Source organism: Pseudorca crassidens, chromosome 17 (assembly GCF_039906515.1).
Source record: "Pseudorca crassidens isolate mPseCra1 chromosome 17, mPseCra1.hap1, whole genome shotgun sequence".
Taxonomy (NCBI): Eukaryota; Metazoa; Chordata; class Mammalia; order Artiodactyla; family Delphinidae; genus Pseudorca; species Pseudorca crassidens.
This window is the reverse complement of record NC_090312.1, coordinates 9,315,467-9,342,651: the sequence shown is the minus strand read 5'-3', so window position 1 is coordinate 9,342,651 and position 27,185 is coordinate 9,315,467. Positions and strand designations below refer to the sequence as shown.

Sequence of the window (27,185 nt, the reverse complement as noted above, 5' to 3'; positions counted from 1 at the left end):
TAAAAAAAGGTGGATTACGTATTAAAAATAGAAAGATGAAGTCAAAACAGATGGCATCTACTAATTGCACTAGTCAGATTTGTTTACTGAAAGAGTACAGAGATCAATGGGATTGAAGGCAGGGTTGAAGGGCCACTGAGGTTGTGTCTGCCTCTATGATTTTAGATTACATTTTCCATTGTGTTGCTCAGTGCATCGAAATAATCTTTTTCTCTAAATAAGCACAACATTTTATTCAGGAAGGCTAGACTTACAAAGGTTGACTTGTAATCAAAATAAAATAATAAAAATTAATTATTTGATTAAGAAATCAGAAAAAAAAGTTTGGTTCTAGAACCCTCTAAATAGATGTATTTGTATTTTCATCATCCAACACACATCAACTTCATTATCAAGTTCAAACAATGCTAGGGGGTTGGTGTCCAACACCCAACACTTCAAACCATTGACAGGTAGTTACAGAGAGGGCTGGTGGTCTTTTCCAGTTGCTACTACCCTGGACATTTCTAAGTAGCATAAGCAGCATTGCACTAAAAATAGTATGTCACTGGGCAGATTTCAAAACTCAGTGCTCCTGAACATATAATTTACTTTCTCAGTTACAAATTAAACACATATCCAAGTGTGTAGATTAGGTAAACTTTGACCACTTACCACTCATGACATAGATCTACTTTCCAATGACTATTAAACTTTGTGTATATCACTATCCTAGTAGCATAGTAAGGTAAGACTAAATTCTTTTCTGATTCATCACCTCTATCCACGTTTTTCAAATGTGATAACTAGTAATAGGTTGTTTTCATAGCTGTCACACATTAAAACAAACCCAAATAATTCTATAAGTTCAAACTGATTCTTTCAATAAACTATACACAAAACCTGTTAGACAATATAGATCCTACCTTACAGAGACCTTAAGAGAAATCAGGAGAACTTCTGGCATTCCTTGGAAGATCTCTAAGTCAAAGCAGACATTCATAGATTTTAATGGCTTGGAATATAAAATAATATTTTTTGCCCTCTAACATAATAGTATGTCACTTGTCCTTTCACTTTTTGTCCAGCCCAAATTACCCTATGTTAGTTACTCCCAATCATCAAGTTTAATTTTAAGCCAACAAATTGCATAGCAGAAAGCAATGTCTTACTGCTACATCTTACAAATAGTTATAACAGGCTACAGTTAACTAATAGTTAATCAAGTATTAGTAACACTGAAAAAGACTTCAGTTGCAGCTCTAAGACTTTTCAAGAAACAGATCGCATCTACCAGTTCCATCAAAACAACTCATCTGTACTGAAAAATAATCTGCCCATACATATTCCTTCCAAAGAAAGTTCCCAGTCCCTTCTTCCTATTGATAAATAACAAAAAAAATTACTGAAATATGAAGTTTCCTGTGGTTGAGAGAGGAGAAATCCAGGACTTAGCAGTTCTTCGGCTGAAAATAGCGTCAGCGTATCAACAGGTGCAGATGTTAAGAAAGGAAAATCCACCTTGTCCTCCTCCTAAAAGATGGCTGCACACATTGCCCTGTGCAGGCCGTTGCAGAGAAATTTTGTCTTCGGCAGCCTCTTGTTCTTTTGGCTGTTTCCTAGAATAGAAGAGCTCGTAGTTCTTGGGAAAGGCAGCCTACAACTGCTCTTGTTTTCTTTTAAAAAACAGCCTGAGCAACCGTTCTGCTGAGAGGCAGAATGAGGTCATACTTCCTGTGGGGCTCATGTCAGTGGCATTCATGCTGAGGAACATGGTGAAGATGAAAGCTGTCTCCTGGACCAGCAGTGGGGGGTGAATCAGACCAGCTGGATACATCACAGTCCCTCGAGGGTTGCTCTTCTGAGCTAACTCGTCATCCCAGCTGTGAGAACATAAGGAAAACTTTCAGAGAAGCAGCACCTTGCTTATCATCTTCTGGCTATTTTCAGTATGAGTGTAGTACATAGTGCTTTGTCCAAATCATTACTGGTGATCATGCACTGATGCTATTAAATTGAGAATACTATCAAGTACTAGAGCTTGATCTTCTGAAAATGTCCACAGTGCCAGTAGGTTGATCCACCAAAGGTTGGACTTTCCAAGAAGCTCTGTGAGTGGCATTCAAAATTTTATATTTATATGTTTGTAGAGCTAAAGAGCTGGATGCTACTGTTGGGTCCCTACAAATCTCTGCTATTGTCAGTGATAAAAGAAATAGACATTCCAGCAACACTGAGGTGCATTGGGTAATGGAGAGTCACACAGACTGAGATCCAAACCCTGCCTGCCATAGTAGCTGTGACCTCAGATTTATGACTTAATCTCTTTGAGTTGTAACTTTCTCAATTATAAATTTAATGGCTTGGCGCATTAAATGAGATAAAAATAATGAGAATTGAGTCCTTAGCTCAGATGTGCAAGATGGATTCCTTATTTGTCTTCTGGAAATCAACTTCCCTTCTGAGGCACCAGTCGTCAGGCTGGCAGAAAAGTTAATCTCATTCTTTCTTGGGGTTTCCTTTCCCCCTGAGGTTATGGCCAAAGGCAGGGAGGGTCCTCTGTAGAACACCCCCAGGCAAGGGAAGCTGTTAGGAGGCGAGCCCATCTAGTCTGTGGTAGGCAGTTTTTAAAGATGGCCCTCAAAGATCCTTACGGAATTCCCTCCCCTTGAGTGTGGGCTGAAGCTAATAATTTGCTTCTCCTAAACAGAATAAGACAAAAAGGTGATGGGTTGCCACTACTATGATTAGGTCACAAAGATGGCAGCATCTGTCTTGCTGGGCTCTCTGTAACCTTCTGGGCTTACACACTTGGATGGAGCAAGCTGCCATGTTGGAGAAGCACATGTGGCAAGGATCTGAAAGTTTTCTCAAAATCCAGTGAGGAACTGTGGTCCTGAGTCCATAAGCCAAGAATGCAGCCAACAACCACTGTGAGTTTGAAAGTAGGATGGTGGTTGCCAGGGGCTGGGAGGAGGGGGAAACAGGGGAGTGTTGGTCAAAGGATACAAGGTTTCAGTTATGAAAGATGAATAAGTCCTAGAGATCTACTGAACAGCATAATACCTGAGGTAGCAATAGAGACTGCATTTTTAACCAGCTCCAGGTGAAAACGCTGCTGGTTCATGGACTGTTTTTTGATGGGCAGGATGCTAGTGAATGCATTTTGGGCAATGCTAATATAACTTGGTGCGTGTGATGAATTAATTTAAAAATACTATATACAATAAATAAACACACCTGCATCCTTATTTAAATCCTTCAAGTACTCATGATCTCCCTTCCTACCTAAGCCTCACCCGCCTCTGGTATTCTGTGTTCCATTAAATGACATCAACTTCCATTCTACTGCTCGGGTCAGGAAACTAGGAGGACTCAACACTATCCCCTCTGTAGCCTCTGAATAAGACACTCTCTCCATCTCCACTGTCAGCTCTGGAGCTCCAGAGGCCACCTTCTCTTGTCTGGACTTTGGTACCAACTTTCTGTCACCGGCGTCTCTCCAATATATTCTCCAAGCCACAGCCAGAATGATCTCTCTGTGTAAATATCTGATTATTTTGCTCCTCTGATTAAATCCTTCAGCGGCTTGCCTTCGCTCCTCTCTCAGATCAAGTTCAAAATCTCTTGTAATACCTACAAGGTCCTGTGGGGTCCAGTTCTACCTATTTTCCAGCCTTTCCATTTCCTCACCACACCCCATCTTTGTAGAATTCAACCACTGTGACTATTTTTTCAGGTTCTCGAGCTTGGTTCTACCTCAAGCTTTTTGAACACACTATTTCCTTTGCCCCTTGCCATCTCCTTCCCCAGCCTCTGTCTCTCCTGTTCATCTTTTAGGTGCAAATAGTTCTTTCTCTGAGCAGCCTCTCTGACCTCCCAGATCAGGTTCTAGGTCTCACAGCTGACTGTACTTTTCCTCTGGAACATGTATCACAATTGCGGTAAATAGACCAGGTTTTTATTGATATTTATCTCTCATGCTATACTGTGAGCTTTGGGAAAATAGGAACCATGATTTTCTAGTTTGGTATTGTGGTTTCTATGTTTGGCATCATGTCTGGTGCACAGTAGGCACTTAATAATGAATGAATAGGATTTGACACCTTCTAAGTCTGGCTGGGCTCTTTGCCACATAGCACAGAACTTTATGGGGGCCAGAAGAAGATATACATGGGCCAACACCTGGAAAGACTAATGATCTTAGTCCTAGAAGGAGACAGAGGCCAGCCATTGTATCACAATTATGCTATAGTAAAAGTCAAAGCCCAAATCTTAGTGGCTTGTAGCAATAATCAGGTACCGTCCCACGTGGTGGCTTTATGTGTCAATGTGGGTAAGCCGACCATATGTCCCAGAATTCCCTTTCTTCCCAGAATTCCCTGGTTAGGATGGGCCACAAGTGCAGTTAGTGCAAGAGTTGGAAAGTGAGAATGCATCAGGAGCCATGGTGGTCCTTGGAAGGTTCATGTGGCTCAGGCTTCATTGCTACTCCTACAAATTTTCACAGATCTGCTGGCTCACTGCATGGACTGGGCCCAAAGCTCCAGTCCCTGTGGGACTGCTTTGTTCAGCTTCCCAAATCCTGGTCCAGAAGTGAGTGTGTCTCCACAGCAGGGCATCCACGGCCATGAAGTTGGAGGTTTAGAGATGGGAAGAGGACAACGTGGGTTTCAGTGATAGACAGAGTCATGTTCCAGCTGGTTCTTCAGGGATTCTAGTGGTCCCTACTCACCCCGCTTCCTTTGATCCTGAGCAACAGTCCTACAATGTCAGGTTCAGCACCCCTAGAACAGCCAAATAGACTGAAACTCTCTCGCCAGTGTCTAAAATTGTCTAAGACTCTCCTCTCCCTCAAAAACCTAACACAGAGAAACTATAAAAAATACAATATGTATATCTAACATAATTTCAGAGGGCCCGGAACACTCTTGGTTCACAACCTGGCCCCCATACACAGAGGGCAAGGAGACACCAAAGAAAGAGGCAGAGAACTCCAGGTTGGTATGTGGCAGGTTAAATAAACAAGGGAACTTACCTGCAAGGCTTGTCTTGGGCGCTGCAAGATGAGTAGATCTCTGCACGCACCTGCCTGAATCTCCAAAGTTTATATAGAGGTTTTAAGGGGGTTCAGTCACATATTCAGTCCAGATGGTCCCAACAACATCTTACTCTCTCAAGGCTTCATCCTTGAAAATGGCTCCCACTGCCGGAACAGCAGGCAGAACAAACATTCCCAAGACAGGGGAGAGGTTGAGGAGCCTCCCATTAGCCAGGTCCAGCCCACGGGTCACCCTTTGGTCACGTCCTCTCCATGACCTCCTCCAGCAACCACGCATTCCCTGTAGCATCTTTATAAGCAAACAGTAAGTAGCATGATTTTTCTTCCTATTGTGAGGATGATCAGTTGCGAACGTTTACACTGTTCATTTCGGTAACTCACATCCTTCTGCGAGCCAACAGCCGGATCAGTGGTAAACAACTGGCAATAGGGTTTTCTTTTTCAACATATATTCAATCACACTGCATTTTCACAGACTTTGTGTTGTCACCAAAAGAAGATTCTTTCCCTTCTAAGAGCAATTCTCTTAAATAGCAATAATAATTATATCTGAAAAAGTAAAATAAAGTCATCTAAGATTCAATGCTTACTTCGAACAGTTACGTATTCTACATCATTCCTGGTGGTTCTGCTTCTTTGCTTGAATCTGACCAACACATCTTGCCCTATGTTGCTTGCAAGTTGGGTATAGCTCTGTCCCTCATGACTTTATTCCAGAAGCCAGGCTGGAGGATCAGCCCCTATGAGGAACATGTCTTTCTCAACGCAGAGAGGGAACAAAAGAGCTGGCAGAAGTACGTAAAGCCTCTAAAAACTTCTCTTCAGGGCTGGCATCTGAAATTTCCACTCATACTTTATTGGTCAAAGTGGATCGTGTGGCCAAGCTCAAAGTCAGTGGGGTAAGTACACACCTCCATGGGGAGGCACTGCAAGTCACAGGGCAATGAGTGGAGACGGGAGCAGACGTATGTAGAGAGGCAAGGGAATAACTTGAAATAATTATGTGATTTGCAGTCCTCCATCTCTGTCCTAAATATTTACCTCCCTCTCTCACTTTCAAAAATGCTGAGAGGATGTATTTCCAAAGAGGATACCCCCCAGTGCCATTCAATCATGGCAACAGATTTCAAATCTAGAGTCTTCTAATATTTCTATATTGATTCCTTTTGATATGGAGATTTCTGAACCACCTTGCCCCCTACACCCAACATTCAATACTGGAAGAGGGACAGAATAATTTCCACCCAAACTTTCCTGTTTAGAAAGGGGCTTAATGGCAGACACACAGCAGTGGCTGTTGCATGGAAATTCTGTAACTGAATGGTCAGACATTGCAAGAGTCCTACATCCTGTGGATGGAAAATGCTCCTGATAAGGCCCTGATTCTGCTCCCCGGGTGGGGCAACCCAGGCAACTGTTTTGTGGCTCCTGCTTCACCCTCTGGAAAGTAAAATTCACTCCTTTTCCTTACTCTCCTTGGCTACCTCTGGAGATAAGAGAATATGCTTTCCTCGGCAGCTGAGCAACTTTCTCAGCCTACTTTCGTTCCTGGAAGTTGGAAGGTGGAAGAGGTCCTTTGAAGCTTTAAATTGTCATCATCTCTTTGATACCAAGCTAGTACCTCTTTGGCTGGACAGTCTATCAAAAACATAGTCAACTGTTTCTTATTTACTTGATTCCTGTCAACTCCCTGTGCCAATATCCTTACCTATAATTCTTTTGAGACATATGCATCTCTCTTTTTAATTGCTGTCACCTTGAACTTGTCAGATTACCCGTTTCTTGGGTATTTGTCATGTGTTGTATGCATAATTTATGGACACTGTCTTGGAAGAACTTTCAAATTGTTTGGTTTTGTGAGTAATAGATGCTGTCGTCAATATGAATTGTGATCAGATTGTAAGACCAGAATGCCAATAGGGGGTTATTTTGCCTGTAGGTACTATGTGGGTAGGGATGGGGATTTACATATAAATTTGGAGAGCATGATAATTCAGTTGTGGGTGATACACTAAGAAAAGACAAAGAAATCAGAAAAATGGCCAGCCAGGATAGATCTGGATTTAATTAAACTGGTTCACTTTAATTCCCTTGTAATAATACTAGAGTATCACATGTTCAGATGGTGATAGAAGAATGAAATCTCTAATGATTTCTTCTGATTTTCAGAGCTTACAATTCAACACAGATTCATCACAATACTTTTATTATTTGCCTTTACATTCGTTCATTTTTTAAAAAGTTTTTATTGAAGTATATTTGGTTTATGATGTTGTGTTAGTTGCAGCTGTACAGCAAAGTGAATCAGTTATACATATACATATAGCAACTCTTTTTTTAGATTCATTCTCCATATAGGTCATTACAGAGTATTGAGTAGGGCTCCCTGTGCTATATAGTAGGTCCTTATTAGTTATTTATTTTTTATATATAGTAGTGTGTATATGTCAATCCCAATCTCCCAATTTATCCCTTCCCCCCTTCCCCCCCCCCCCCCGGTAACCATAAGTTTGTTTTCTGCATCTGTGACTCTATTTCTGTTTTGTAGATAAATTCACTTGTACCCTTTTTTTGGTTCTACATATAAGCGACATCATATGATATTTGTCTTTAACTAATGTTCTCAAACTTCCTTTGTTGTTACTGTGTCTTTTTAGGATTTGTACAATAATTCTTGCAAGTAGTCTCTTAAAAATGCTCTAGGTATGTCCTTACTGTGTGCTCAGAGTTCATATTCTAATTACAGTGGTAATACCTTTTTTAAAGAGAGAGAGAGAGATGGAGAGAGACAAGAGATAGACTGAGAAACTGGGGGGCGGGGGGCAGTTTTTAGAGGAGGAGGATCGAGAGAGACTGATTAGTGAAAACCCAGTAATAAAGTCTTAATAAAAGCTTGCATTCTTGGCAGCAAGAACAGCGTCTTACTCATCTCTGTAAGCCCCAGCAGCAAACACAGGACTTGAAGCAAAGTAAGTCTTCAGAAAAATGTGTGTTTTCATGGAATCACAGCGAGTGAAACTGGGAGTACCCTCAGAGATTACAGCAACTAGATATAAGGGTCCCTGGGAAAGGTGAAAGAGGGACATTTGGAAACACCTGGCATTTGTACATCAACTATCATTTGCAAAACACATACAGCTGGTTCTTTCTAATTTAATCCTCATTACAGCCCTGTGAAGTAGATTTAAGATTCTCACTTACGTGTGAGGAAAGGAAAATCAGAGAAGTGTCTAGACCTCAACCACTCTGGTGATGGTGTCAGGTCTAACATCCAATTCCTGGTCTTTTTCCAAATCCCTGGCTCTCATACGCTTTCTATTTTAAGTTGCCATTAAAAAACAACAGCAAGAAATAAGGTAATGGATTTGATTTCCTTCAAATTTATAGCCTCCTATAATCTGCATGATACCCATAGTTCTGAAAATAAATAAATAAAAAGGAAAGAAAATAAAGAAAATCAAAGGATGTTTACCCTTGTCTTGGGGAAACTGGCTCTGTTGAATGTTTTGCAAACTACAAATGAGGAAGTAATCTAATACCTGACCACGAAGTTGGATTGCCTCAGTATTTTTTTACTAAGGCAGAACTGTGGCAATGCATGTGCTAACAAGTTCTCTGCCCCAGTCCAGCCCTCTCCCCTCCCCCATGGGGAGAACTCTCTTTCATCTCGAGTGTCTGGCAGTTACCTTGGAGATGTTGGTATTGTTTTCTGGTCCTGACCAAAAGGACAGACACTTAGTTAAATTGCAAGTGACCAGTTAGAGCACATATCCTAACCCTGCATATTCCTGCATGCTTACACTGTATAAGGATGACCTATTAGTGTGTTGGTCTGCTTGACTACACTGTTAAGTGCCTTATGATCAGGAAATAAGATTTTTCCTCCTTATGCTCCTTGGGCCTAGCACTGAACTTGGCACATTGCAGATGCTCAATAAACGCTGTGGGAAAGAATTGGAAGTAGAATGCTGTTTTTTATTTGTCAGAGCTTCAATCAAAACTATAAAAAGTATGCATCAACAGATGAGTGGATAAAGAAGATGCGGTACATATGGAATGGAATATAATGGACTACCACTCAGCCATAAAAAAGAATGAAATGTTGCCATTTGCAGCAACGTGGATGGACTTGGCATTACGCTAAGTGAAATAAGTCAGACAGAGATAGACAAATACTGTATGATATCACTTATATGTGGAATCCAAAAAATACAAGAACTAGTGAATATAACAAAAAAGAAGCAGACTCAGAGGTGTAGAGAACAAACCAGTGGTTACCAGTGGGGAGAGACAAAGGGGAGGAGCAATATAAGGGTAAGGATTAAGAGTTATAAACACGTGTAAAATAAGCTACAAGACTATAATGTGCAACATGGGGAATATAGCCAATATTTTATGCTTACTATAAATGGAGTATAACCTTTAAAAATTGTGAATCACTATATTGTACCCCTGTAACTTAGTTAATATTGTACATCAACTATACGTCAATTAAAAAAAACTGTAAAGAACCATAGGACAATAATAATTTTGGAGTCTGTATAGAATCTTATTTGAAGCTTACTCATCCTTCAAAGTGTATTTCAAATGTCACTTCCTCTATGCAGTCTTCCTTGATTTTCTGAGTCAGAATGAGCACAGTCCTACAGTATCTCTATTTCAAAATGATTCATATTTACCTTCATACTGTACTTTGGTGTTTCTGTATCCACCTCTCCATCACGGCAAGTTCCCTTAGCTTTGGATGCCTCATTTTGTTTTTCTTCCTGTTCTCTCACTCTGCATCACCCAGTTTCTAGTATTAAGCAGAAATCACTCAACATTTGTTGAGTGATTAAGCAAGTACCTGAAAGATAAAAGAATGAGTGCACGCAGGCATGCGGTCTGCCATGTTTGAGAATGCCACTGAATTGTGGCTAGCTCCATTCACAAGGAAAATAATGGTCACCAAGAGGTTAAAAGTGTTCACTATTTGGTTAACTGTCAATTTGTATGCTTGCTATGTTCTGTTGCCTACCTTCTCTTCCCCCAGTTTTAACAATCCCCAGCAGAGTGTTCTACATTGCAGAGATTTGCCTGTGAAAGCAAATACCTAAGTAATTAGGAATATGAATGTTAGGTCAAACTCTTACTAGATTTGCCTCTCATTTGGCTTGGTTTTCTATCTTTACAAACCAAGAAGAGTAAACTCAATTTTGTTGAATGGCTATAAATTGTCATTTGGAGTTACAGTCAGTATAAGCCAGTTGCAATGAATATTAGTTGTTTTTGTTGTCTGGCTCCCATTTTCTTTCAAGTAACAGCACCTCAATTTTCTTTAAAAGACCCACTTATTCCCATCTCTCAATCCCTGAGGTTGGGGCCAGTCTCCACTTCCACCTGCCTGATTGGGGATTGGACCCAGGTTCAAGAAAAATCAGTATAAGTCATTCCCACAGCCACCATGCTTGGTTCAGAATTGGGCACCTGACAATCTAGGCCAATGAGAGAATGACTTCTAGGACTTGTTTTTATGTTCATTAGGATGTTGCAGTGATGGGTCTGAAGTTGTTGGGGGCCTGGATGTGGATCCCAAGAATCAAGCCAACCCACAGGAAGCAGAGTGAAAGATGTTATCATTTGATCCCTGAATCAGAAGGCAAAACATACCGCATCCGTTTTTAATTCCACAAACATAAATTCCATTTATGCTTAAGCCTGTTTGCCTTGAATTTCAGTCCCATGCAACCACAAGACTCCTAACACACTGCAGGTCTGAAACTTCCGTGTACATAGGAATGATTTAGGATGGCTTTTAAAATACAGGTTTCCAGTCTCTAAGACCAAGATACAGGTTAGGGCCCATGAACTTGCATTTTAACAAACAGCCTGGGTGCATCTAATGCAGATGATTGATGGACCAATGTTGAGAAACACTGAGAGAGTTCATGGAAGTGATAACAGTAAACAACAATGACCAGAATCAGAGGAGTTTCGAAGTATCAACATAGTAGCTGAAAGTGAAGAGCCCATCCTTTGTTCCAGTATCACAAACGGGAAAATCCATTGAGGAATTAAGAGTTGATTTCATATTCAATGGGAAATATAATACTTTAGGAATGTGAGCAGAATGCTGTGTGTGAACATATGAGAGAGATGATATCTCTTTGTCATGTTCATACCTGGTCTAGGAGCTCAACTGCCAGAGATTAATTCTGGAACAACTATCACTTCTGGTCAGTTGGTAAAAGGATATGGTGCTAGAGAGACAAGACAACTAAGGTCTTTGGCAGGTGAAGGATGTGCTATTAGTGCCATTCTCAAAGATTTTAAAATGGAATAGGTAGATATGCCAAGGGTGTCTGTTGCAGCAGGTTAGGTTTCTACTAAACTAGTCTATTTAAAAGAATCTTTAAATTGCTTTGATTTTCTTCACTGATTATACATATTAAAGCAAACACACAAAATAGATTTCTGTGTTTTGCATGTAATGAAGGAATATCTGGTATTTAGTAACGACTTCTCCCCTTAAAATAGGTATATACAGTTGTTAAATATTCCAGGGGGTATTATGGTTCCATATTCATATTTTTAATGTTGGAGAAATTTAGTTCAGTGATTTCTGCCTAAGGACCCTTGTTTCAAGATAATTTGCCCACTGCTTGTTTGGTTCCACTCAAACACAGCTGTAAGTTCTTTCTTTCTAAATTTGGAGATGAAGTGTCTGATGGCTAACATTTACCATCTGGACATGGGGTGTGCTGGGTACTAGAGAAGAGGGGACATAGTGATGCATAGCTTCACTGTATGGCTGGGGAGTCATCTCCAGACTTTTCTATACAGTATGTTGTATCTCTTCCCTGGTTCTGACCGTTGACTTTGTAGGGTCAAAAGCAGTGATGATAGCCTATATGAGTTTTCTATCAGTCTTATCAGACGTAATGTCCCCTTTTTAGAGTTAATACTATGTCACATCTTCTGCACTCTTCTGAAATTAAATCCATAAATGAAATAATCAAGCTCCACATATTTAAAAAAATCAATACAATGCCATAACAATAATGTAAGAATACATTTATGAAAGTAATTCACAATAAAAATAATATCTATCTCAGTACATAAGTGGTCAGCCATGACTCACGAAGAGCCACAATGAAGCAGTCAAGTGCTAATATGGAAATTTAGATTTATCCTGAATGTAACATAAAATGCAGAGTGATATAGGTGTGTTCTATCAGTGCCTCAAATACTACGAGTAGCTTTGCCATTGGTGGCATGATTTTTAAAAATGCAATAAAATCTTGGTAATATTCATACAAAGAGGACAGCCTTCCCTCATGTTATATAGTGGCCTCATTCCTCGAAACTGAGTGCATATTAAAACCTTGCAAAAATACTTTGTGCTTATGCGTAAAACTGAGTTCTAGGCTCCAAAAATGATCAACAGTTCTTTTTTTAACCTACGTGAAAGTTCGGAGGGCCATTCAAAAGTCATGTACGACCTGCGGCAATTCTTCAACGTATGGGGCTGCATTGTGCATTTCAGGATGTCTAGTAGCCCTGGTCCCTCCCCATTAAGTTGCAGCAATGCCTTCCTCCAATCATGTGACAACTAAAAATATGCCTCCTCCGCCCATTCCCAAGGTGCCTTCTAAAGCACGGTATTGACTGCATTGAGGACACTCACCTATACAATCCATTCAAGCCAAGAATCATTTATTGATACATTAGACCCAATTTCCATTTATTTTCTTTCAAGTTACATTATTGGAGGGATCTCTTGTTAAGTCCCAATTAAAATGGAAGAATCATCTGTTCAGGATAGATTGTCAGCAAACTGTGGAAATTGGATAGAATCTGTGCTAGCCTTTACATTATGTATTTTAATTAAATCGCAAACAACCTCAAATTTTCAGTGATGTAAAACAACAAATATTTATTTTTTTCTCACCTATTGGTTTGTGGGTCAGCAGGGATTTTGCCAGGGTTCAGTTAGTTAGCTCTGGGCTGAAGGTTAGAAATTTGATAACTGGTATTCCCACTGCTGCTGGAGAAAATTTTCCTTATTTTGAACATCACCAGCAGCTTCTGATATATAGTTCTCAGTGAGAGAGTCTAATTGGTATAGCCAAGAATAGCACTTTAGCCGCAAGGGAAACAGGGAACATGAGTTTTTTATACTTTCATCTTATTTAGTGTGAGGCTGACTTTGCCCTAAGGCTCATAAGGTGGGTGTATATGTCAGTTTGCATTAGGATATGCTGTTAACAAACAACCTCAACATTTCAATAGCTTAAACCAACAAATATTTATTTTTTTCCTTATACTACATATCACTTGTGGATTAGCATCATCATGATCTCTTTAGAATATGGGTTGTTAGAGCAGCCACCATCTCAAAAATTGCATTTTGCTGTGCCAGAGACAAAAAACTTGGTGAACTGGATTTTTTTAAATTACCAACTGGCTGTGACAAAACTCACTTCCAATTTCCTTTTATTAGCCAGAGCAAATCAAATGGTCACATATAATTCTAAGGAGGGTGCAAAGTATAATCCTGTCATGTGGAATCTATAAATATATGGTATACTGTACTAATGACAACCATGATGGGAAATTTCCCAAACATTGAAAGGGATTTCGGATGCTGGTCAACTGAAAACCAAGAAGACAAATGTCCACTAGAGACTGTCTTATTCATATCCTTTCCGTATATTGCCATCCTCAGTGTAATTCAGTAGTTATTAGTAACATAGTAAGTGCTGATTGAACGTCTGTTGAATAAGAGGATATGGATGTGGTTGTTTAAATTACTCAATCTCAGTATAATTGAAGCTTAAAGAGTGATACTTTGCTATTTTATCTGCACTCTGTAAAGCATGATAAATGTATTATTTGCATGCAGTGTTGCATTTAGAAAGCTTGAGAATCAGAGTGGCACACTGGAAAGAGAAAAAAGATGTTTATCTCAATATTGCTTTGAATGTGTTCACTTGCTGGTTTCCCCAAAGTTGGGACACTTTCTTCTGTGCGTAGTACAGAGTTTGGGATATGGTAAGTATTCAAGAAAAGTAGTTCTGCTGTCATTAGTTGTGTATTCTTAGGAAAGTCATGTCGATTTAGCCATAGGTTCTTGAGCTGCACACACACACACACACACACACACACACACACACACACACACATGCAACACACACAGAATGTCTTAGTAATATTTGCCTTTTGTGTGGTAAGGATCTCCTAGACTATAAAGGAATACAATTGTGCGATTGTGGTTGTCATGTGGTGTACTTACAGCACAGTTCCTGCCACTAGGCATTCATTCAATAGACGTTTATTTAGTTTATAACAGTAACCATTTGCTCTATTCTTAATGTGGAATGGGGTGGATATCTAAGAAAGCGTGTAGTGTGCCTTTACAAAAGTTTGCCCAGGGTGCTGGGATTGAGGAATTTTGAGAACCTGGTTCCCAACAAATCAAGAACAGTGACATTCAATGGGTTTCGTCCTCACCTCTCAAAGGTCAAACGCTTCACAACTGCCAATGGGGTCCCGGGGCCCGCGTTCCTTCCTTCGGTAACCAGGGCCCCTCCCGCCAGCTGTCAGCCAACTGCCGCAAAGCCCCGCCTCCCAGGGCGGCCCTCCAATCGGCCGCACGGCCCGGGCCAAACCCTCTTGCGTCACGTGACGCGACCAGACCAGCTTCCGGTTCGTCGCGGGCGGCTGACGTCGTCTGGGCCGGCGTCGCGTCAGGGCTGGCCGGCGGCGGAGGAGGCGATGGCAGCGGACACTGAGCGGGCTTGAGGGCTCGGACCTGCTCCCTCCCGCGCGACCTCGAGCCCGACCCCGCGCTGCGGCCCCAGCTCTCTCCGCTCCGCTCCTGCTCCGTCCCCGACCGCTGCCTGGGAGGAGGCGGAGGCGGAGTCCCGGGCTGGCCGTCCTGTTCGCGCCCCGGCTCGGCCCCGGATAGCCCGGCAACTGTGCAAAGAGGAGGCCGAGTCGGTAAGAGGCGGCGGCGCCTGCAGGGCCTGGAGGCCGCCTGGCCCCCGCCTGGCCGCCCGGGACACCCCAGCGCTGGTGTCTGTCTCTGGCCCGCTCCCCTCCCGCGTCCCTCTCCGTAACTTGCCGCCCCTATTGTCTGGGCGCCGCCGCTCCCTCTACCCCTCCCTTCCTTCCCCCCCTGCCGAGGGCCGGACGGCTGTCAAACCTGGAGGCGTCTCCTGCACCCTGGCCGCCCGGTCTGAGCCTTTCCTGTTTGTCTCTGGTCAGCCCCCTCCCGCCCTGCATCACCTCCCCCCCACCGTTTTTTTGGCCCCGCGGCCATTCTCTGACCATTGCTTCATTTTCCCAGGGTTGTATCTTCTAGTTGATTTACTCTTCCTTCCCGTTTGTCAGGTCCTCAGGTTTCACCACCCTTATATATTTTTGCTTTCTTGTTCGTTTTCCTTCCCGATTTTTATTCCTCTCCGTTCTCTCCGTCCCCCTTTCTCTTTCTGCTTCAGGTTTTACCCCCCTCCCCCAATAGACTGTTTATTTGTCTTACTTTTCCTTAATTCAGATCCCTCCCCATCTGCCCCTCTCCGCCCAAGAAGAAGGAAATCTTTCCTTTTCTGGCACCTCATCCCGCAGGGTCACTGGGGGGGAATTATATGTATTAACTTTGTCACTTCTTGTGGGTTCTAAGTTTGATCCTAGAAAATGTTAGTGTAACTTCTCAATTACCCCTTACTAAGTTCTCCCTGTGAAGAGCAGCAGAAAAGGTGGATTACGTTTCTACAAGTAACTGCCTTGTGTGTTGCACACTGACCAGACCGCTATTAAAAATATTCATACTACTGTTTCTTTTGCACCAAACGCCCTCTGGCTGAGCCTACTGTTAACTTTAATGCATTAATCTTTGCTGCTGCCCTGGCAGGCAGGAGGATATCCCCCCCCGCCCACCCCCATGAGTAGTTAAGTTTGATTTTACGTATTTTTATGACATGTATTGCTGTATTTGGCATATGTGGCATGTATTTTCCCTTAGCAGATTCTTTCTAAGAGGAAAGGGCAGTTGGTTTTTATGCTTGCTGTTTTGTCCCTTTAGAATTGTGACAAAACCATTGAAAAAACATGAGACAGTTGTGTGTTTTCTTTTTTAAATTGGGAGGGAGCATAGTCATATTAGTAATTCTAAATTTCAAAACGGTTTTAGAGATTTCTCCTCTCCCCCAGTAGGTGTCCATTCCTGATTAAATATTATATTTTGATTGGGCTGTTGCAAAATGTATTCATATTCCTCTGGTGCTAGTTAGCGAAAAAGAGGCTACCTCAAGTGTGCTAGCTCGCCACTGGCCAAGAGGATTGTGAATATTCCACATGTTCGTGGTCTAGAGAGGAATAGGTATTCCTTTGTAGTTTTTTGTTTGAACGTACAACCATTTTTATTGTCAGTGTGGGTACTGTCTATGTTGAAATATAGTAGAAATAAATTCTCAGAGTTAAGAAATGTCTGTATCATTGTTGCTTGTTGAATGTGAAGAAAAAGAAAGAAATTTCCTCTGCAAGTTTATATGTTAAATTAAAATTATTGAATCATGTGCTACCAAGGTGGGAGATTATAGGTAATGAAAAATCCTAATCACAAGGGGAATACTAAATCTGCACTGGAAGAGTGTGTCTGCTGTTTCTTCCATCATTGTGTTCTTTAGTGTGTTATCAAGTGTTTTATGTTACAAGGCACTCAATAAATATCTGTTGAAAAACTTGGTTAATTTGTCCTCTTAAGAATTTCAATAGTCATATGCCAGAATACTCAATTGTCCTGAGTTTTCAAAGACAGAAAAACATTTTCAGCTGTTATCGTGAAGAATTTTCTTGGGTATTTTTGAGTTAAAATTTAAAGCATTTTAGCCATTAGTTAGTTTTAATCCCCATCTATTCATTCTTTTAAAGTAGTTAGCTTTTTAATCTCCCTTTTCTTAATTCATTGTTAAGATTGCCTGCAAGTTGTACAGTACTTTACCTAGAGATATTGGTAATCATCATTCAAATTTCTTAAAAATTTGGCAGTTATTTTAACTTCTCATGTAATGTTTAAAAAATTCTGTTTAATCCCTTGTGCCTTTTATGCATCAGAATCTAATTTTTTTTTTTTTCTCTTGAGGTAGTGAAAAGAGAATTCCGAAGAACAGGATCTCAAGATGAGTAAAAAGCCCCCAAATCGTCCTGGAATCACTTTTGAGATTGGTGCTCGTTTGGAGGCACTGGACTACTTACAAAAATGGTATGGAAAATATGGAGCCCTTGACCTAAAGCATGATATCTGTAGTTTCACATGGGCTGGTTAATTGCTCTTCTTCTGACAGTGGCAGAAACATTAACTTGTTCACATTTTGAGTAAACATATACGTTGTTTATTTAGTTTTCCTACTCTTCAGATTTTGCAGTTACCAGTACTCTTTTGTACTTAATATGAGCTCTGTGGGTGGTAGGAGGGAGAAGATTAATCCAGATAACCAGATTCCCAAGTTTCAGAAAAAACTTGATGCAAATCTACTTTTTTTGGCCTGTGTCAGAGGTGGTCTTTCAAACTGCAGAATATATTGATGGTTAGCAGAGTTGTCATTCACTGTTCCACCTAAAACCAAAACCCAGTTTACCTCCTCCTTCCCCAGAGTGCACTGACCTAAAGGCAGGTTGTTACTGTTTCCAGTTTTAAATGAGTAATCCTTTCAGGCCTTCTCTTATTTCTTCTCCTATACCAGCCATCTGTGATAAGGGGTGAATTCAGACACCTCCAACATACCCCTACATACAATGGTGTAGGAGAAATTGGTTACCTAGGATAAAATCACCACCTGGAAAGGAGAGAAGGGGAAATAGCACACACCAGGATCACTGGACTGCTGTAGGAATGAGAATTCCCTCTTTCTCCTAGGGAATGCCTTCCTCATTCCTGTTAGCTGGCCTCCAGTTCTGTTCTCTGGGTGGCTGTCTCTTGGTTCAGCCTCAGTTCCTCTTGAAGCCCATTTATTTTGATGAGGAATCTAGCAGTTCAACAACTTTACCAGCCTTTTTGACATTTTCTTTTCACTACAACTCCCTTTAAAATGTAGTGGGCATTTTGTAGATTTGTCTTTGATGGATTTGTATTAAGTCAACTTCCTGAGTTGGCAATGGCAGGCAGAGAAATCTTGATTAGTCATGATACTTGACTTTAGACCAGCCTGGGTTTTTTTTCTATTAGCAAAAACGAAGGTGTTGGAACTCTGCAAACGTCCGTGACCCCCAGCTTAATGGGCTCTGCTTGGGACAGTTTGAATCTATAGTTTGAGATGGGAAGGCACAGTTATTTGGCCTCATGCCTCCAAGCTGCATCTCAGTGAGTGCTTCTTTTTAGGGGGCTTAATTACTCTCATCAGCTGGAGAATGTACACAGCGTTCTCAGGAGGGGCTTGGAAAGCACCCGGGAACCAGGCAGTAGCATCTCTCCTAGTCACGATGGTAAACTGTGTCTCCAGATGTTGCCGAATGTTTTTTTTGGGGGGGTTGGGGAGTGGAGGGCTTATGTGCTCCTGATAGAGAGCCACTGCATTAGACCATACGCTGAAAGATGCTATTTTAGTCAGTAATTGGCTCTCTTTGGTTCTGATTTTGACCAAACGAAGCTTTTTGCTCTGAAGGGACACACTATTGAACCTCTCTGTGATGCAAGAGTATGAGAAATGCTACTTCTTTGATGTTAAATTATTTTTTTTCTTTTTTTAAAGTTACTGGCTTTTTGAATTATTAGTTAATTCATATTACTCTTTTCTTAGGCTTCCAAACTGACGAAGTTGCAATTGAACTAGCTTCCAGTTTTGGAAAAGCACATAGTTTATTAGTTCTCCCAATGGCCTTAAGGGATATTGGCATAATTAACTGGTATTAGTAAGAAACTCACTTTTAGTGGTGAAATGTTTCCTAATTCATCAGCTGTTGAATCGGTGATTCAGTAGTTAAAAAGATTATGAAAAAGAACTACTTTAAAAATTAAGTCTGAGTTTGCTTTTAGAGTATTTGGAATGTCAGAAAACAAATAAAAGTTGTAGCTTAATTTTTTCATTATCTTACGCTTCTCATCAAAAAATTCCCAGGTGCTTAGATAGAGTGATATCATGCAGATGTACTCATTGATGAAGGTTAGATTTAATTTTAATGACCCCAGTAATAATGGTCTCTTTAAAGTGAGTAAACATTAGCCAGAATAATCACATACGATAATCACTGCAACTTGCTGTCAGTTCGATTTTTGTGAGCTCATTTATACGACGATTTTAGCATTCTGCTCTAGTGGGGCTTTAATTACAAAAGCATTAAGAGTATTGTATATACATATTCTAGGTAATTGAAAGAAATAATTTTCTCGTGACTTTGTTACTGTCAGTAGTCTCAAACAGTGTTTCGGCTTGGGTGGCCCTTTAATTTAGTATTAAAGTACTTTACTGTAGGACAAGTAATTAACTGCTAAGATTTATTGAATTTTATATGGGGCACAAAAGAAGTTCTGTGAGACGTGGTGCTCTTAACAGATTTTATTTTTAAATGGGATAAACTTTATTCTTTATATTGTTTCTTTTGTTATGGGCCATTCTGTATCCCCTATAAATTCCACACATTTTTGCTTTAATATCATGTAAAAATATAGAAGGATTATTTAAGTGTTGAGAAACTTTGATATCCTTATGAGGGCAAAACAGTTAATCACTGAAAATATACTGAACTAATTTCCTTCCGTCTTTCATCCCTCCCTCTCTACTTTCTTTCATATTCTCTTTGGGTTGCATCCATATTGAGTGCTTAGTCTTCCACATTTATTCATTCAGTTGGAATAGTATTGAGGCCCTATTCAATACTATTCCATAAATGTCTTTTGAATTATAGGCATTGGACAGGGAGGGACAGGCAGAAATGCAAGTATTACTTACTCTCTTTGTACGTAAGACATTTACAATAAGCAGTATAGCTATTACTAGGAAAATGACTTATATGTTGATACATTAGCTTTTAAAGAGAAGTACGGAGGGAAAGTTGTGATAGTAGGGCACCTGAATGCCCATTTGTCTTATATGTAGAAGGTTTGTCCTATGTTAAAAAAAGGAAAATATTTTTTAGTATGTACTCTAGAAATAAAAGGATAAACTCTAAATTTAGTGGACAGAAATTAAAGTTAAGCTCCCACATTTAGGTTTGGGGTAGATTTGATTTAAGAGGAAGACTCAACCTATTTTTTGGGGGGAAAGTACATTATTATTCCTTGAGCAAACCATATCACATATTCTTTAAAGTTCAGAAAGATACTTCATCCTCGAAAATACACTCCACATTTTAAGTAGCAGTTTATCACTTTTTGCTTTCAAAGTAATTTTCCAGTTACATCGGAAAACCCTGGTGGTTTGATTATTTACCAATACTAATGAATGCAGGCCCTGAGAAGCCAGTGAGAGGCCAGTCGCCTTCTGTTCCAGTGTGTGGTTTTTGATACCTGGATCTCTTCTCTTTTTTTAACATCTTTATTGGGGTGTAATTGCTTTACAATGGTGTGTTAGTTTCTGCTTTATAAGAAAGTGAATCAGTTATACATATACATATGTTCCCATATCTCTTCCTGGATCTCTTCTATATGGACTAAATCTAACTCCTACTGAGAAGTGTGGGTTGCTTTAATTTTTAAAAAATTTGTAGTTTTACTCAAAACATTTTAATGTCTTTCTCAACAGTCTTTTAATTTAAAAGTCTTTGAAAAGGCTTTTAATGTGTTAATGTTCACAGCTAACACAGTCAACCATTTTCTGTCTTATCTCCCTCATATATGCCACTGCAGCCTCTGTATATCCAAACCTGAACATATTAGCTTTATAATTTCTTTATAATTTCTTGAATGCAGTCACATCATAAGAATGAAGATAAATACAGGTCGTTGATACAGGAGTGTGTTTGGGGAAAGAGAAAGTTCAGAGTTGAAGTTATATTTGAGACACTATCAGTGGATTCTAAAGAGGAAAGAGGCAGGTTCAAATTCAGACTGCCACTTTCTGATCCTGTAAATATGAGTTAAGTCCTTGAACTTGGTTGGCTTAGCAGTAAAATGCAAGCAGTGTTACTGACTTTTACTTACAGAATTATTTTAAGGACCAAATAAAATAATGTATTTAAACTTGCTTCAGATTATATAAAATAATACATAATTATAAAGCACTGAGGTAAATGCAAGGGAAGAGGGAGAGTTGAAAAACTTATCTTTGGGGATCTGAAGACTCAATGTGTAAGTTTTTAAGTGTAGCCTTAGTGTTGACATGAGAATGGCCTGGAATACAGAAGGAATATCATGTCATTGCAACATGCTATAAAACCTTTTTGAGGTGATGATAAAATCTTTGTTTTTGCAGAGTTTTATAATTTAGAAAGCACCCTTAAAAATGTTAAAGTATCTAATCATTCTGAACGTTGTTCAGTAAAAAATGTGATAAACCAGTTTTGACTACTGATTTAACTTTTTGACTGAAATTAGAATACTCTATAGCAAGTTTTAGTTGTGAAAACAAAACAAAGTAATATGCTCTGGTGTTACTCTTCAACTTGAAATTATAAAGTCATTTTAAAATATTCAGATGAGTTACGCTCGTCCAACCTTTATTGGAATATTTCTATGTAATTCTCTTCTAGATCTAAAGGAAAGGAAAATGAAAGATAAAAAAAATGTGGAGATGTCTGCAAGTACAGAGTTTGATAGAACAGTATAAATTTGAATTGACAAATGCTGTTTCCACACATTTGGAGTTTTTTGAACTATATGGAACATTTGCAAATGTGAGTTTTTAAACTGTTCATGAACAGAATTTTAGTAGAGTGGGAAAATCAAAGAAATTTAGATTGTAGGAAGTACAAATACTTTCTAATTTAAATAAAATTACGTATTGTCTGAATTAAAAGGGATTGTCTTTTACTGATTGGATTTGCTATTCAAAGGAAAACACTAGTAGAGATAAGTTGTGTGATCTATATTTGGAACAGAAGTGTGCTCCTGAAAAGTAGTATGTAGATGAAATTTAAAAACTGAAAACACATTTAAATTACATTAGGTGAGTTTGGAATTTGTAGAAACCATAGGTGAATACTTTTAAAATATTATTTTGCTAATATAAATAAAATTTGTCCTTTTGTATGTTGACCTTTCCTAAATCTCTTTGTACTTGGAAAGTATTGATTCTAATTTTGAGTCACCACCTTTGACAACCTAATTTCAGCTGTAGACTCAGAAAAATGTACAATCGTGTTTATATACCAAAATAACTGAGTAATATATATTATGGGTGGTGGTAGAAAACTTACCCGTGGACTCCAGATTAAGGACCCTGCCTGTAGAGAATTTCAAACTGAAATTCATAAGACTTGTTTTTAAATTCTGAGATTCTTTACATTCAGAAAGTCACAAGTTTTGAATCCTAAGATCTAAGTGAACCCTCAGTTTAATAATCATCAAACAGGTCTGCACCAGTGTACAAACATTTTAGTAGTTTAAGTTTTAAATTTTCCACAAAAGAAAACCCCATGAACTTTTAAAGATAAAGTTCTCCCTTCCCCTCCCCTTCCCCCCCCCCACAAAAGAATGTTGAAAGCAAGATTAGAAATAGGAGTAGACATATTTATTTTGAAACACACCTGCTTTGTTCTTATTGTTCTTTCTCTAATAGTCTTCCTTTCATTATGTTGATTCATGTTTTTCTTTAATTGAGCTTTTTCTTTTCTGCTCAAATTTTTTGCTTATCCTAGATTTCTTGAAAGGCAAGAGAAAAGGAGTATTGAAAAAAGTAAATTTAACTAAAGTCAGAAAATGTGGGTTCTAGGTGCTGTTCTGCCATGGACTGTGGGACTTTGGAGACTTACTTTTCTGCTTTAATGTCCTTAAAGTGAAGGTGTGACATATTCAGTGATCTCTCAGATTGCTTGAACTGGAAACTCAAGCTCTTTTATCTACTTTTCACCTATTCAGGGGTGACAGGTTTTTTAATCTCACTTTTAGATAGGTAAGTAATGGCTTGAGGCAGAAGTAAAGTAGGCAAGGACTATAAGTCCAATGTAGTTTGCCCAAAACTGCTGGTCTCTAGAAGAAGAGAAAATGTATTGAAAAAGGTGGAGAAAGGTGAATATAATTGGGAACAAAAATATAGAGGTTTGAAGTATTTGTAGAATAGTGGTATTGGGCCGGTAGTTACTCTTTCTACATCCTGCTCTCCCATCATTTAAATGCTTTCTCATTAACTGTTTAATTTTGAAATTACTTAGAATCATAACTCTTGGCTTTAGTACTTTAACTCACTAACTTTCTGTGTAGTACCCATTCACTAACACATTGGTTCTCTTACAAAGTTCGTTGATCCTACAGTTTTGAAAGTGATTCAGGTGAAGTCTGAAAGAGTAGTTCTTAAACATGAGCCTGCGTAAGAATCACCTGAAGGGTTTGTGAGGCACAGATTCGTGGGCCCAACAGCTACAAGCTTCTAATTTAGTAGATCTGAGGTGGGGGCGATAATGTGCATCCTCACAGGTCTCCACATGATGCCGATGCTGCTGGTCTAGGGACCACATACGAGAACCACCGGTCTAGACCATACAGAATTGTTAACCTGAAGATATAGTTTTTGAGGCGGACAGCCGTGGAAATATCCTGGATTATTTTTTGAATTTATAGTCTGTTTTAACTGTTTATGTTAGTTGGAGGAAGTTAAAATGTAAGTATGGACAAAGTGATGCATGATCCAGAAATCCTTTTTTGTTATTTTTCAGTACAACAGAATATATTGAGCTGCGCGTACTCTGGTGTGCGTCAGTTTTCTTGCTCCTCTTTCTGTGGTCCCAAGCGCTATCTGGCTGGATAGTTGTTAGGGTTTAGGCCCTTGTTGCTTTATTAAAAAAAAAAAAAAAAAAAAGGCTCCCTGTGGTTACGGTTAATCATGGATTGACTTTTATTGTTCTGTGCCTTGTGTGCGTTCATGTAATGGCAAGGGTTGGATCACGAGAGAAGACAGTTTTATTTGCTTATCTGATATTTGGTTGAAGTTCGGTCATCATCTATCACACGCATCCAGTTCCCTATTTGTTACATTTTTCCTGCTGAATATTATTATTATGTGTTGCGAGATTTAACACTTGTCTTACCACATTATGTAATGCTTTGTTTTGTGGTGAGTAATTGATTAAAGTCAATAATTAGGAAATAATTTATCTGTGGTGGTAATCAATTTTACAAAAAAGAATGTTTTGCAATTCTAGCTTCGCTAAGTAGACAGAACTGTATCTGCAGATGCTTAAGGGTTTTTAATTTTATTTTTAAATTATTTTTTTAACTGAGGGAGAGAATACTAGCTTTAAAAATTGGTAGTATAATTTCTTAAAAGAAATTAACATGGTATTAAAAAGGCAGCTTAGTTTTGTTATTCTTCATAAGGGTTTCAGTGTTTTAGTATTTTATATGACATTGTATTGAAGAACTATTGACTGTTCCTCCTACCATCTCCTACAGATCATTGATCAGCAGATAAATTTTTTCTTCTTATTAAATTAGAAACTAGTATGTAAATATTACGTTATTTCAGTCATTAAAGTTAACACAACTTGGAGAGAATTGTTGCAATAAAATTGAAGAAAGAATGTGGATATTTAATATTCATTGTGTCTTAAAAGTCTGTTTTCTCATTGCCAAAAAACCAACCCTCTTCAATTAAAAATGAATACGTTTCTACTACATCATGGGTAGGTAAAGTACTGAAGAATAAGCTACTGATGTGAAATGAATTATATACAAGGCCTAGCCCCTTTTACTCATAAAAGGTGCCCAGCAAAATTCATTGAATTTTGGTGAGTTGGTAAAGAATGAGCCCAAAAGTTTCGGGGATATTCTGAAATCTGGTTACCATTGCAGAACACTACTGCAAATGGATTGTGACTTACTGGCTGAAAACTAAGCATAAAATGATATTTGTCAAACTATTATGAATTACACAAGGGAGGGGGGATGTTTATTTTGTACAGTATAATAAAAGCTGTTTTCCATACTCTCTGGGCTAACGAAAAGCTTTACACATTTTATTTTGTATCAGAAGCAGAAGAGTAAATTTGCAAGAAAAAATAAACAGATAACTTGATTTTATATTGTTTTTGTTTTCAGGACCTCTTGATAAAGAGCCCCCTATATTTGAAATACTGCAGTAAGTTTTACAAGAGCTGAAAATGATCAGTTGTAAGATGCAGAATATATAATGATCAAAAGCAAATTCTTTAAGAGATAGACAAACCTCCATTCAGGGATCCACCACTGTTTCGACTTGAGAAAATTACTTGACTTTCAGAGCCTCTATGACCTCCTTAAATAACTGGGAACAGTAGTAGTACCTAACTCAAATGGTTCTTTGAGGATAAGCAGGACAGTGCACATTTAGAGCTCTTCATGTTTTCTGCCACATGGTAGGCACTTAATAAATGTTAGCTTTATTAATGATAATAGCATGAATATTAGTTATTCTAAGAAAGTAGAATCTAACAGGAGAGGAGTCAGTGTAAATTCTTAAAACTTTAACATAGGTGTGTAAGCATATATGATTATCTGTAGTATTAAAATAATTTTTAAATGCTAAATATTAAGAAATAGAAATTGGGTGGACTGCAACCTGCTAGAGTTTGGAGTTTTGTAACAGAATTAAATAACAAAGAATGGTCATGTTGGCCTGAACAAATTATATGAAGTACATAAACTTTGAGTAGAATACTGGTGGCGTTTTTGGTGGAGTGGGAAAGGAATTTTTGATAGTCTAATTGATTCTTACAGCAGGAGACGGTCATGAGCATAAAGGCTATGGGGTGGGCACTTTGATTTGGTCAGCACGGTTGGTATGAATGAATGTAGGCATGGCAAGGAGGTAGAGAAGAACAGGAGTTTAAATAAATCCAGTGATTTGAAATGAAACCTTAATTTGAAAGGTGGCTGCTCCGAGTTACTGAAGCAAAATACCTAGCTAACTCTGATCTTACCCATTCTTTGCTGCAAAGATTATGGACAGGTAGGAAGCAGGGTGGTCTGGCTGCTTGTGTTGAACATGTGTCCTGGGGATGAATGAGTCTGAAAAGAGGGCCTGAGGGATAATGCACTGAGATCCTTAGAATTCAGTGTTGTAAAAGATGTGATTTTGACATATATAACCATCCTCTGAATGTTCTTGAAATTCTATTAATAGACTCTTCGGATTTATACTTTATTTTGGAATATCAGGTTTGAATTAATCAAAAGGGTTTTGTTTTCAGTCTGTTCCTCAAGTGTGAAACAAATTAACATGCAATACCTACAAGCACATCATCTAAAAGTACTGTAATAATGGGTGACATTGTTGTAGAGAGTGAATGGTGAGAAAACACTAGAAAATTACAAAGCATAATGTAAATGTAAAGTATTTCCAGGAAGCTAAAATTTTAGAAGGTTAGCAGGTTATAGGAATATTATGTTTGCTTTGGACTTCATTCTACATTAATTTTTATTATTTGGCAAATAATCCTCTTCCTGACAATTGTATGTAAGGAAGGTCTCTATTTCTATCTCTTGCAATATGTTTTAGTCATTTTTTATGATGCCATGTTAGAGTTTCTTGCTTATGCAATTCTTATCAACAAGACTGTTCTGAATTGTGAATTCTAACTCCCAAAGATTCTGCTAACATTTAAATTATGTTTAAGTCGTATTTTAAGTGTATTTCATCCTTTAAAAATCGAAGAACTACTTTATCCAAGAGAACATCTAATTTAGGTACTCCTTCTATGTGCTATATTGTAATTGTATTAGCTTATTGATTCCCTTTTTCTCTCCCCTCCCTGCTGAATCTGAGTTTGTTGATTGTTATTTGTATTTGTAGCTTTATTCCTAGTTTAGTGTCTGACATACAGTGAATTAGAGACTCAGTGTTGAGTTAAATGAAATGAATGAGGAACTGTCAGTTTTTAAATTTATATAAATTAGAAATTTTATTGTCTTACCAATATAAACAAGAACAGGACTATTATTTAAAATACATAATTTGAATAATTTATTGGGTTAATTGCCATTTTGATTTATACAGCACTTATTCAAATGATTAGTTAAATCTCAGAGTGAATTCTG

The 27,185-nt window shown here is 38.8% G+C and overlaps 2 protein-coding genes across 22 annotated transcripts in view; one reads left to right on the top strand and one right to left on the bottom strand.

Moving 5' to 3' along the window:
- TMEM71 (transmembrane protein 71) overlaps positions 1 to 14,655 on the bottom strand; it is a 46,961-nt gene extending 32,306 nt beyond the window's left edge. For 8 of the 11 annotated variants that reach the window (XM_067711224.1, XM_067711223.1, XM_067711226.1 and 5 more), the window contains exons 1-5: positions 14,534 to 14,655; positions 9,721 to 9,887; positions 5,018 to 5,590; positions 1,386 to 1,862; positions 906 to 960 (exon numbers count right to left, since the gene is read on the bottom strand). The gene's annotated coding sequence lies outside the window, so the exon portion shown is untranslated. The remainder of the gene's footprint in view (positions 1 to 905; positions 961 to 1,385; positions 1,863 to 5,017; positions 5,591 to 9,720; positions 9,888 to 14,533) is intronic. The other 3 variants (XM_067711227.1, XM_067711228.1, XM_067711229.1) reach the window with 3 other exon arrangements.
- A 95-nt stretch (positions 14,656 to 14,750) lies between these two features.
- PHF20L1 (PHD finger protein 20 like 1) overlaps positions 14,751 to 27,185 on the top strand; it is an 83,144-nt gene continuing 70,709 nt past the window's right edge. For 6 of the 11 annotated variants that reach the window (XM_067711211.1, XM_067711210.1, XM_067711208.1 and 3 more), the window contains exons 1-2: positions 14,755 to 15,022; positions 17,166 to 17,285. In XM_067711211.1, the coding sequence (XP_067567312.1) occupies positions 17,203 to 17,285 (83 nt within the window). In that variant the 5' untranslated portion in view covers positions 14,755 to 15,022; positions 17,166 to 17,202. Of the gene's footprint in view, positions 15,023 to 17,165; positions 17,286 to 21,706; positions 21,851 to 27,185 lie in introns of those variants that run through there. The other 5 variants (XM_067711206.1, XM_067711212.1, XM_067711213.1 and 2 more) reach the window with 4 other exon arrangements.